The 13249-nt window shown below is 46.1% G+C and overlaps 1 protein-coding gene across 1 annotated transcript in view; it reads right to left on the bottom strand.

Annotated features, from left to right (window-relative positions):
- The window catches only part of TDRD7 (tudor domain containing 7), a 991711-nt gene that overhangs the window by 827560 nt on the left and 150902 nt on the right, over nucleotides 1–13249 (bottom strand). The window contains exon 3 of the mRNA XM_085636595.1: nucleotides 3138–3279. Coding sequence (XP_085492721.1) covers nucleotides 3138–3279 — 142 coding nt within the window. The remainder of the gene's footprint in view (nucleotides 1–3137; nucleotides 3280–13249) is intronic.

Below are 13249 nucleotides of genomic sequence, written 5' to 3'. Positions count from 1 at the left end.
TGGTCTTGACTGGAGCCTTCTTTTTTTCTTGTGGGGTCGGGGCAGGGGCAGTTGTACTCACTCGTTGACCGGGAGTGATGTGGTTGTTGGAGTCGTCTGGCTCGGAAACGATTATTCAGATCCTCCGAATCCTCTGCCTCCGGAACAACCGGGCCTTCATCGAGATGTCTTCTGGCACCGGAGCAGCCTGTTGCACCATAACATGTCGTCAGGCCCAGCGATCACAGATAGTCTTCTTGGACCGGAAGGAGGCGCAGGCTTGGCAAGTTTTCTCCTCGTGCTCGGGCGAGAGACAGAGGTGTCAGACCTTGTGTTGGTCGCTGTGTGGGAATTTAGCTCCTTTCCATTAGCCGTAGGCCCGAAAGGCGACGATAGGCCCAGCGGTCCGCATCGACGACTGGAATCTAGTATTTGAGCGAGCGCGTCAAAAGGCATGCAAACGAAAACAATACTGTCGAGTTTGCAATGGTTTGCGAGTCGAAAAGGTTTGGATAACACGGTACCGAACCGAAGCACTGAAGTTACGTCTGAACCCGATGGCGGAAAAAACAATCTGAGGATGGAGTCAATGCCCATGCGCACTATCGTCCTAGGGAGGAGTCACCTATCTTGTGACTACAAAAGACTTCTTCCAGGACAACAACAAGTTGCAAGCATCCGAGCCCAACACCAGATGGCGATCTTTGCACAAAGTGTGAATTCTGCAGCTCATATGCCTCGAACTGATGGAGATTGGGGTACTACAAACTTGAAAATACTAAATATAAAAACTGCCTATCTAATTACAAGGCCCTGATTCGTAAGGATAAAACATTATACTTTACAGGCAAGATTGAAGAGGCGAGTTACTGGTCTAAAGAACTGTTCTATACTATTCAAAAACTGACGACAGACACCTCTAACACTCTCAAGGACTTTACTCAGTCCTTTTGTAATAATTTGGCAGATGCTTTTTGCCTTAAAGTAGAGGATGTCTAACAATTTCGCAACACTTACTTCGGCTGCTATCTCAGCTGTGTATACGTATACTCGTCAGATTAATCTCACAAAGCTAGAGCGTTTTACTTCTCCTAGAGATGAGGCTACAAAACTGATCAAATTTTCAAAGTCTGGTTCGCCACGCGATCCATTTTTGCCAAGGGTAGCTAGTCTAGCAACAGACTATTGCGACTAAACTGACTGATATTTTTCATCTGATGTGCGGGTCGGCCTCTTCCCCTTAATGTGGAAGAGTCCCTCGATTCTACATTTAATCAAGAAACTATCTCTTGACCCACAGGTACCCAACAACTTTCCTCCCGTTTGTGATGGGAGCTGCAAAAGCCTAGAATGCTCTTCCATTTTATATTAAAACTATGCTAAATCTTTTGACGTTTAGGACAGCCTTGAAAACTTGGCTCTTCCCTGCTAAATAATTTCTTTCCTTGGGACATCTTCTTTCTGTAGCTCAGCTAGCGCCAAGACTCCTTCTGGGTAACTGGGCGCTTTAGAAAAATAAATAACTTAACATAACATTTAAACTAATGAATTTCAAATTTATGCACAGATTTTACATTACACTTCGGACTTTGGTGAAATATGACTCAAGCCTTTATAACAACAAGTGACGTACTAGAGCTGGTGGGTTTTCTTCATCTTGTATGTAAATGGTAGCTTTTGCTAAATACTGTAAGAAAGTTTTCAATTCGATGATTGAAATTGTGGATTTGTAGTCAACCTTTTATCTGTTAATGGCCTCACTATATTAAATGAAAGCTGGCACAGGTTCCCATAGTAGATGTGTATCATGGCATTATTAGCTAATTGGAGTGCATCACCAAGAAATGAATGAGCAAACTATCTCCTAGATAGGATGACAGGATCCATGACCTGATATACCGCAATGAGAGGTCAGACAATTATTCATTCGCAATACATTCTGCAGCCAGGCCACATGATTTCCTGGACCCACTTCGTAAATACTTAGTGAGAATGAGAAACTAATAAAGAACCATACATTGATAATTGTTTTAGGAATTCTTTAGGAAAAACTGGTATGCAACGTGATGTAACATATGAACAAACAACTAAAGCATTCAGTGCGCATGCCAACAACATGTAATGACATACATGAAAATGCCTAGGGAAAGGAGGATAATGTATGGACTGTACTTGTACATTACTAAACCTTTAAATAAAGTTATATAACAAAACATAGTTGGGTAGCCCAAGCTTTGTCAGATTATGCCACAGTAAACACTTATTGACATCAACAAAGTGAGTTTTCAAATGAATAAATGTGACAAAATAAACCAACTCTTCCTAAATGGATATCTTTCAGGTGCAAGAGTTGGAAGCAGATTACCCATTTTTTAGTTCTCCTAAAAATGCAAACCGTATTGGGAGATGCATATGATAATGTCCTCCCATCCAACGCTCCTGGTCAATAATCCCAATTAAAACGGTCTTTGTACTTTCCATCTCATCCACACAAGAGTACATTAACTCCCGATGTGAATGGGGCTCCAAATCATCTGAGCACTAAAGAATTAGTTTGCTGAACGCTTATAGTTGCTGATGATCAGCTACTTTTTCCCATTCTGCCTTTTTATTTTAAAATAGTAGGCCAAGTTTAAATCAGAGAACTGCTGTTCACTACTCATTAAGACCCACTAGTCTCCACATTTTTCTATGTGCATCATTCGCATTACACATCCACTTGCTGCTCAAAACAGTCATTGAAAAGAATGTTATCACAACTTCCATGAGAGTAGGAAGAGGATTCTTCACGTTCAAGATTTGGAAATCTGCATCACTTTCCATAAAATTAACAAAACAGAAAAGTATTTACATTGTTCTATATTTGAGCACTATTAAAACATGATGTAGTAAATATTTCGTGGGATTATACTGTTCACATGTTATGGGTCAACATGGAAACTATCTTTTATAGAACCCAGACCTCCTTTCTAAAATACACCCAAATCTATCCATCACACCATTGCAGAATGGTAACCACAATTTAACAAAAAATTAAATCTATGAGAGTTTAAAAAAAAACTACAGTTTTGTATCAAAATAGTAAGGATGCACGTTTATAGGTAAGGAGAAAGGAAAGAAAAATATTTTGTATGCACAAGTGTCTCATTAAGCCTTACCTACTAGTGCGAAAGGAGACGTGCTCTTTAGTCTCATCTGGCAATTCACTTGACCTCCGGTTCTCTTTTTTGAACTCCTCTGACGAGCCACAAACTTCGCAATTTGTTCAGTCTCCTTGCACACCATTGCATAGCAAAATACCTGATCCCCAAAAAGAGAAGATAAAGAAAGTGAATAATTAGGAGACCATTTTTGACATAAAGATGGTAAAAAAAAACACTCTTTAGCAATATCTAGTCACCTACGTTCTATGAATTCTACAACTCAAAATACCTTAACATTGCTCAGAAGAAAAGGCAGAGCACCTCTGAAAAAGCTTTCCTTACCCTCAAACTTATAGAATGTTTGCAGCCAAATCACAGGTACAATGCACAAAAGTCCCAGGCTCTTCGAGACCCAACTCTTATCCATCTTAGTTTTGAGTTTTCAGGAAATCGATCATTGAGGAAGTGCTCCAGTAAAGAATGGGAAACGGCCTTGCAATGTAAAATTAGAAATCTAACATAGCTAGAGAGCTGCCTTAGCCGTTCTGCTGGTGGGATCTACGTTATCAGGTACTTCAAGAAGTTGGATCTGAGCTTTACACAGAGTACAGTTGGTCTCTTCAAAAGTAATATAAATGAGGTGACCCAGGCTCTTGCTTCATGATTCTATAACTTAAGAGAGCTGCTTGAAGTCCAGCGTTACTGGCCATCATGATTGATGGTTAGTGTGAGAAAGTGCCTCTTTTGCATAGTTAGCCCCTCACTTCTTGCCTGGTTTTGATGTGGTTTCAAATATAGTGCACAGTGTCTCTGCCATCCAGGTCCCCTGTGCCAGTGCTTCTTCCCTAAAACAACCCCCCCCCCGCCAATTGGTACTTCTGCCTCCTGTAAGCCCCTAGTAAATGATGCCCTGGGTACCTAGGACCAGGAAGCTGAAGTGCGTACTCCATGTGAGTTGTGGGACACCATTTCCCAATATTGTAAATGCCTGTGAAGCCATTGAGAGTACATGGGATGGGAATCCGACAACTAGAGTTCTATAGCACCAGGATGGCTTTACTGAATACAAGAGTGTTTGGTACCAAGCTACTCCTCTCATTCAATCCTCACTGATGCTAGTGTGGGATTAATTGCCCCATGTACCCAAAGGGCACCTCAGAGGGGCCCCCAAGTCTGTACCAACGCTGGTGTGGTCTATGACAGGCTGTAAGCAACCAGCTACCACCAGACATGCTCCTGGACCCCTGGGTAGAGAGCCCCTGCTCTCTGGGACCAGAAACAATGCACATCTTGGGGAGAGCCGTCATGCATCCTCCCCGAGCATGGGCCAGTGCTCGAAGAGGGAAGCTTGAAAGGCCTGCCGCCTTTGTGATGCGACCCCCACAGCCTCTGCTGCTAGCAGCAGATGTCAGCCCCTGATTTACACCCCTATTTTGGGCGGGAAAACTCGAAAAGGTAGGAGGCGAGTCCACCTCTGCCAACCCCACCACACCCTTAAGGTGGGGTGGGGGGGGGGGGGGGGGGGGGGGGGGTTTGGGGGGGGAAGAGGGAAGCGAGGTAAAGCACAACTTTCAGTCCCTGCCATCTTAAAGATGAGGGGGACCTCTCCAATCAGGGATAGGTCTATGCCTCCTTCCATGGGAGGGTTGAATAATAGAGGGTGTAGCCACCCCAGGTAAGATCCCAATTGGCCATAGCTGCTACTCCCCTAAAGCTCGTTCTAAATTTAGAATTTAGGGGCCTCCCTCAGATCTGCAACGACCTAAGAGCAAAGAAGACACCCTGCAGCAGAAGCCTGAAGACAATAGCCATGGCCCAGCCCTACCGGCCTGTCTCCAGCTTCAACAACCCTGCAACATGTCTTGCAACAACTACCTCAAAAACCCTAGGGAGGATTGTTGCTTTCAATAAGACTAATGTCCTGAGGACAGTGGACATGTCTAGAAAAAACAATTTCAAAGATTTCAGAACCAGACGGATCTGTATCCCCAGCCCACTCTGCACCAGACACCCACGGCGCGAGTCTGAGTGGCAGTGAAGTCTCCCCGGCGATCCTGACCTCACGACCAGCGTTGGCAGACCTCTTCTGCCCTCCACGGCGGCACCTGCAGTGTGAATCCAGAGGCTACCCTTCACCCGAAGCCCCTGGGCCTTGGTAAGCTGAAACGACGATGCCTCTACGACCCCCTACATCCCAACTTACTTCTGCGGTCATTGGTCTTCCTCCTGCAACCTCCGGTGCAACCTCTTGCCATCAGGAAAATCCTCAATGAAAAGCATTGGGTTCCCAACGTCGAATTTGCACCCTGCACTCAGCTGCCCTGGGTCTTTAGAGTACCCCCTACCTGAGCCCCTGTAAGGCACAGCCATACAGTTTTTGCATTTCTTTATGAAGTCAGAGTCCAAAGACAATTGACAAAGATATTTCATCATCCCAGACAGTCTTTCCTTAACCCCTTGCCTGCTCATGACGGAACCACTCCGTCATGAGCCACGGGCGGCGTGTGCTCATGACGGAGTGGTTCCGTCATGCTGCGGCCGTTGCGGCCGCTCCGCCCACGCGGCACTGATTCCCCGCCTGTGCGGGCGAACAATGCAAGTGGGCGGAGTAGTGACGGAACCACTCCGTCATGAGCACAGCGCGCCCGTGGCTCATGACGGAGTGGTTCCGTCACGAGCATGGCGGCGCCGCGCTCACCCCGAATCCCTCCAGCGCCGCGGCAAAATTCGTGCCGCGGCGAAGGGGTTAACAAAAACGCTAGGGATCATAGATAAGCTTATCTGAGCCAGATTCCTCAGCCTTTGTGCTGGTTAACATCTAGCATAGAAAAAGGATAATAACTTGGATAAAAAAAATGAAAAAAAAGAGGATGCATGGCCAAGATGGCGCTGGAGTCAGACGCTTAGATACAGAGTTCTGGAACAGGCCTGTCAAAATCCTAACATAATCCTAGCCTACGCTGGGCTCCTATACTCTGTACTTACCTGCCGGGTCGCCTTGCTGCCACGGGAGTCCTGCACTGCTCGTGTCCCACCAGAGACTGTAATGCAGCAGTGAGACGGGAACACGGGTCAGAGCTTGGAGGCCTGCTTCACTCCTCCACTGTGTAGGCCCGCAAACTTCTGAGCCCCAGCGACTTCCAGCATAGAGTCCCCCTTGCCCCTTCCTGCCCCACTGTGGCCGCTCTGCGGCTGAATGGAGGCGACGACAGGAGACAGCGGAGGACTGCTGGAAAAGGGAGCAGGGCCTGGCTGTTGTTGGCCGCGAGGTCTCCCCGACGGGTGGCAGGAGGACGCAGAGGATGTGGGCTGGCCCCCGAGGCCGCGAGAGGAGGGGGGTGAAGGCCACCTGACGCTGCGCGACGCGGTGCCTCTGGAAGAGGCGTTCCCCCTGCTTTCTGCAGCCTGCCATCTCAGTGAGAGACGGAGAGAGTGGTCCGGTGCGTCAACCGAGTCTTCTGTACTGGAGGACCTAGTGGGGACCAGAGGAGACTTGGTGTGACGTCGGCAGATCGTGGCCTTGGAGAATCTGGAACGGAGCCTGTGAGTGGGGCCGATTGGGGGCCGGTGTGTTTGTGTACTTGGCACGGAGCTTCCCCTGCTCTAGGCGGAGACTGCTGGTGCTAGGCCGGTGCAGTTTGCTTGGGCGGAGGTGCCTACCTGCCGGCCCTGTAAAGACACAGGCCTCTTCTCGAGGTGTGGGCCCAGAGTGTACGGTGTATGGATTAGCGGCGCCATACCTCAAAGTGATAGTATCCGGTGGCGTACTCAAGCCCCCCCTCCCCTCACTGGTGCTGGCACAGAGGGTGGAGTGGCAGCTGCCTGGAGCCTGTTGAGCGCCGCCTGATGTGCCTTATGGTGTGACCTCTGGATATAGCTGTACAGTCAACAGAATACAGAAACGCTTGAAAGACTTATTGTCAGACCGCCTGCGGTTCCCTGTGGAGTGGATCAGCTTGAGACACTGGTGGTGGCCTGAGAAGGTAGGGCTGCTTCTGGGGGGGCAGACTGAGGGGTTTGATACCGACCTGCAAGTCATAGATACTGGTTCTGTGGTGACTTCTTGGGGACCATTAAGGCTAAGGACAAGGACCCTAAACTCGCCCACTAATGGCGCCTAGACCAATATGCTAGAATGGTTAACCCCTCCCTCCCCGGAATCTGTGCCGTAGCCCCCGTGCGACTATGCTAGAGGATACAGTGGCGACGCTCCGGAAAGAGGTTACGGAAACCTGTGCACGCAGACAATCTGGCTCGCAAGAACAAGCTTCGTTTTATGGGATTTCCCAAAGGAGTTGAGGACTCCGACATTGTGGAGTTCCTGGATAATATGCTCCACCTCATCAATCCCCAAGACAAGTTTTTCTCTTGCTTGGCTTTCTGGGAGGTAGACCTCTACCAGGGGCTCCCCCTAGGACTGTAATTGCACATTTTTAAACCTTTCGTGACAGAGATCTGATTCTCACAGAGGGGCACAAACTGGGAGAGGTGCAATATGACAACACAAAAATCCTAATTTTCCCAGTTTACCCCAGGGAGGTACAGAGGCAGAGCCGCACCTTTGATGAAGTGAAAGCGAGACTGCAAGGCCTCCAGCTCCAATACATGCTCATGTTCCCGGCCAAGTTAAAAATCCTGTTTCAGGGAAAATCCTTCCTAACACCTGAGAAGGCATGGGCTTGGCTGGAAGAATGGCCTCAGAAACGAAGGGAACAGAGCCGCGACTCACGTCCTTATACAATAGAGGGAACCCGTCCCAAAACTAAGCAACGATACAAGAGACGAGACTCGTGGCGACCCCTCTGCGGAGTCGGGCTCTCTGGTGATACAATAGACCTCTTCGTACTCAGAAGAACAACAACCTGTCGCTGGGTGAGATATTAACACAAACGGAGGACGCCCTCTCGAATCAAGTCAAGTCAAAGTATGCTTTATTCGAATAACATTCATAAAAGCAAAATACAATTTACAATAATACATTTCATAAAATAGGTTAAAAAACGATTAAATTCAATAATAGTTCGATTCATGCATACATAAACAAATTCTGACTTGATTACGTCCATGAAGGAAACGTTATAGTCGATTAGCGACAGGTGTTGTTTGTTGACTTCAATCAATTAGACTAGTTTGAGACCCTGGGTAAAACATTCCGCGTTAATAACAGAGGATGTTGATTATTAAAAACAGAAAGAATTAATTAACAATGATTTTAAAAACAGAGTACAAGTAATAAAATACAAGAAATAGCAAGGGGGAGAATAGTCGAAAGACTAGCAGTCTCTCCCTGTTCAAGAGAATAGTCAAACGACTAGCAGTCTCAATCTAATCATCCACGCCCATCCTAGATATTTTGCAGTGGCAACCGAAATCCAGGTCAATGTACTGGTGCATATAATACGTAGAGCTACAGTGCTACTAGTAGTTCCTATATTTTTGCACATCGGGGACAGCCATATACGCCTTGGTAAAGCATAAGCTTTACAGGAGAATAAAAAATGTCCGATGGTTTCTTTGTTAGTACCGCAGACAGGACAGCCATCGCTAGATCCCACTTCCCACTTTGACGTCAAAGATCTGAGGGGGAGTGCACCTGCTCTCAATTGGAAGAGAAGCTTCCTGTCTCTGGGCTTTGTTATAATGTCCCAGTAAGGTTCAAGATGAGGATACATCTTGGCCTCTAGGAACTCTCCGGTCATGTTACCGGTGCTGGAGCTACTCCAATGCCGCTGGGCGACCATCTCCCAGTAGATAGTCTTAAGTGTACTTTTAGAAGGGAAGGTAGAACCTGCAGGATCGTCCCAGAGTGTGCTCAAACCGAGCTCAAGCAGGGATGTCCTGAGAGCTTTTAACCAACCAATTTTATGATGGACATCGGTTCTTATAATATCTAAAAAACCTCCTGCATAATGAGAAAGCGCGGGAGTTGTCCATAACCTGCGCCAGTACAATATTGGGCGAAGCCGCGCTAAATCTGAAATGGCTTTTCTGCCCAAATCATACTTGAGGGGCAGTAGTGGAGTGCTTTTGGGAACACCTGTTATACCCCTAAGAAATTTATTCTCTGAAGATTGGAGAGCAGCCATCTTCTCAAAACCCCACAGCTCTGCGCCATAGAGTACAGAACCCAGAGCTTTTGCTTCATAGACCTGTAAAACAGGTTTTACAGGTTTAGTCAGGGATTTTCTGTGCTCTGAGCTAATTGCACCAGCCAATTGCCTATGTTTAATTGTTGCAATTTCAATATGATGTCGCCAGCTCTTCGCATTAGATATGTGCATACCCAAATAAGTGAAATTGTTCACTACCTCTAGCGGACGATTATTTAAGGTAATTTTTGTCTTAGAACTACGATAAGGGTTAAAAGTCATCAACTTGGTTTTGGCAATATTTACCTCTAGTCCGTACTCACCGCAGAATTTGTCAAAGATAGACAAAGCACACTGCAATCCACTAGGGGTTTTAGCTAGGATGAGCGTGTCATCAGCAAACATTAAAATGGGGATTTTAATCCCATCTAAAAAAGGAGCATCCACTTGTGCAGAAGTCACACGTGTTACAACATCATTGATATAAAGTGTAAAAAGAACTGGGGCCATCGAACAACCCTGTCGGACGCCCCTCTCAACAGGGAAATCCGAAGTTACCGAACCTAAACCACCCCACTGGATTCTGGCATAGTTGGATTCATGAAGCCTCATTATCATAGATAATAAATCGCTTGGAATGCCCTGCTTCTGAAGGACCGTCCATAGCTTTAGTCGGGGGACAAGATCAAAAGCGGCCCGTAGATCGACAAAGGCCGCATACAGGCTTCCTTTGCCGAGCACAACCGTCCTCCATTGTATCAAGGTAAAACGGAAGACCTGATCCACCGTACTTGTGGATCGTCGAAAGCCAGCCTGGAAAGTTGAAAGGGCATTGGTCTCTTCCGCCCAATCCAGGAGCCTATTGACGATCACACGACCCACTACCTTTTGGATGGTATCTATGAGGCTTATAGGCCTATAGTTGCCCGGCAGTGATCGATCACCTTTCTTAAAGACCGGAATAATTACAGCACCCTGCCAGGATTTTGGAACTGATGCACCCATAGCGATAGCATTAATAAGGTGGTGGATATACAAGCACCAACGCTCCTTATCATTAACAAATAAATCCGCTGGCACTCCGTCAAGGCCGGGGGCACGACCACAAGCAACCGTATCAAGGGCCGTCATGATTTCACCAGGACAGAAGAAATTTTCTTTTGGGAGATCTACACTAATTGTCTCGTGCGGGTTTACGATGTTAAAAGCAGCATATTGATTTTTAAAGAATTTTATCCATTCAGCTTCAGGGACATTGTTATGAGGGGACTCAGGGCCACCTGATTTTCCCCATCTAACAATGTGCCAGAACAGCCGAGAATCCCTGCTGTCACTAGCTGCCTTCAGCTCAATCCAATGGTGCTCATCCCAAGCTTGTTTAGTCTTGAGGATACTAGTTTTATAGTTTTTCCTAGCAGCTTGAATTAAAGCTGTTTGCCCTCCCTTGATAGCGTTACCCAGAGCAAGTCGTGACTCCCTACATTCTGCGTTATACCATTTAGCAGGCTTTAGTGCTCTGTCACCTTTGTTTTTCACAGGTTTAAGGAAATATCCCTTGATTATATCAAAAAGAGAATTATGAATTCCTTCTACCTTGTCTAAGCCATTGCTAAGTGTATTACAATGCTCTATGTCTAGTATAGCTGAGTCAACATGACTATTGATGCTAGCAATAGCCTGATGGTTAATTGCTACCTTTTCCCATCTTAATCTCCGCATGTCGTTAGTAGGAACAATCCGGGGGGGGACGGGCACAGGAGATCCTGCGGGCAAGTTGATGTGAGACCACCATTTATGCGTTAGGCACAAGGGGTTGTGGTCGCTCTCGAGCCTCCCTTCCACCATCATATCACAAATTAGTGGCCATAACTTCAAACTACATAACACATAATCGATTCTGCTGTTATGTCGGCCATTGTCAAATGTGCTTGCACCATTCCTATCTCCACTGGTCCTGCCATTTAGGGCTCTTAGACCTTTTTCGTAGCATAGGGCGTTTAGGCCAATAGCATCAGCAGTCCAGCGCGCAATGGGAGGGAGCTCTAGTTTAGGGACGCCCCATAGTCGATCCTCCTCGTCTCCAAACAATTCATCATCACTTATCAGGGGTTCAAATGTGCTATTAAAATCACCCGCAATGATAATGTTATTGTTTGACGAATGTGTGTCATTAAGACTGTCCAGGGCTCCTAATACCTCAGACCTCCCTCTCCTCTTGCTCCGAACATAAACATTGTAGATGTCTACACTGCCCAGATTATCTGAATCCAATCTAATTAGTTGTATATCCTTATTTTTGGTATCAACAACTTTGATGGCCAGCTTTAAAGATTGGCGAGCCCATATTGTTAGGCCCCCCATTGGTCTACCCCTTAGGCCTTTTACCGCAGGGACAAAGTAATTCAGATAACCCTGCGCGAAACAGGGTTCACAAGACCAAGTCTCCTGGAATATGCATAGGTCAAATTTGTTAACATAGCACATCCACTCCATAGATTCCACTTTGGAGGTCAACCCAGCAATATTCCATGAGAATAGATTCCCCGTTCAATCCTGGGTATTGACCATGACATTATCTGGTGTAGGCGAATCAGGGTCAATAAGATGGTTGGAGCTATACTCTACCCCTGCTGCAAATGGTACAGTCCTAAGCTCATTGCAGTGGATGTGTGTATTGGTCAGTGACTCATCAGATGGTTCTGTCATAGACTTATAGTTATTAAGTCAATCTACATCCTCTAAGCTTTCTAACACCTCAAATCTGTTTCTCAGAGGAATCAAGGGAGTATGTTGGGTATTAGATAAGCCCCCCAAATCAGAGAAGGCAACTGGCCTCGGTCTTGGGAAAAAATAGGTTAGTTCCCGTGTTGTAATAAGAGACTTCCTATAGTATGTGTTCCAATTTAAAATATGAGCAACAGCTCTTGGATCCCTAAAATTAATTAGGATAACATCCCCGTTTATGGTTTTTGGTGTATTACCCAGCCAAGGTAGGAGTCTTACGTGCAAAATTTCCCCGTTGATATGTGGAGGAAGAGGGCGATTTTGGCCTAGCCAATGGATGACCTTGTTTTTTAGTTGTAGGTACCCTTCAGCAGCATCTGTTTTTATCGTAGGAACCCCCGCAAGCACGACTGTCAAAGGGACAGCTTCTGGTGGCAAATTAATAGAAAACGGACCTCGTAACTTAGCCGAGGAATCCGTATTGTGACCTGGTTTAGCAGGCAATGGGCCCCCTTGCTTTGGGATGTTTACTACTGCACTATTCCTAGCCGTAGTTGGGCAAGATAATTTAGAATTAATAGTACTGTCTGTATAGCTATCCCTTCCCTTGCTTGTACTTGTATTAAGTTGAGAGACTATCTCACCTAGTGGTAAATTCGAAGATGATGTAACAGAAGCTGAGCCAGTAGAAAGTGTAAGTGGGGGGCCTACAGAGCTCATAGTTTGGTCCCTCTTGTTACCCATTAGAGTTTCTACTTTCTCTAACCTTCTTTCGATAGACTTTAAACTCTCAACAATTGGCAACATAAGTGTATTTAATAGTTTATCAATTTTATCCAATAAATCCACAGTAGTTGCATCTTGGATTGAACGAGAAGCAATACTACCGGAAGAAGATTAATTCACAATGCAAGGAGTAGGATCTTTTCCAGGACAAGCTACAGTGGAATTACTACTAGATGAGTTTTTACTTTTGCTTTTAAGTGGCTCAGAATCTATCTTCCTCCTTTTCCTGGGCAATGGTCCTGACAATGTAGGCTGACTAGGTGTAATGTCAATAGGGGGTAGCGACTCGATGACTTGAGTCAACAGCTCATTTGGTACAGCCGGGATATTACTTATGTCAATTGGTGAAGGAAAAGCAGTTAAGGACAAATCATTACTTGAAGCCCTCTCGAATCAATAAACAGGGGGAGGTCATGAAACGGAGACTCCGCACCCACTGGCGGATGTCATCACTGCCTTAGAGTCCTTGAAGAGACTTCTGAGGGCGTGCCTACTGCACTTCCTTCGGCAGGACCATGAAATACTCCT

Source organism: Triturus cristatus, chromosome 2_1 (assembly GCF_964204655.1).
Source record: "Triturus cristatus chromosome 2_1, aTriCri1.1, whole genome shotgun sequence".
Classification (NCBI taxonomy): Eukaryota; Metazoa; Chordata; class Amphibia; order Caudata; family Salamandridae; genus Triturus; species Triturus cristatus.
The sequence above is the reverse complement of the archived record's forward strand: the minus strand, read 5'-3'. Positions and strand labels throughout refer to the sequence as shown.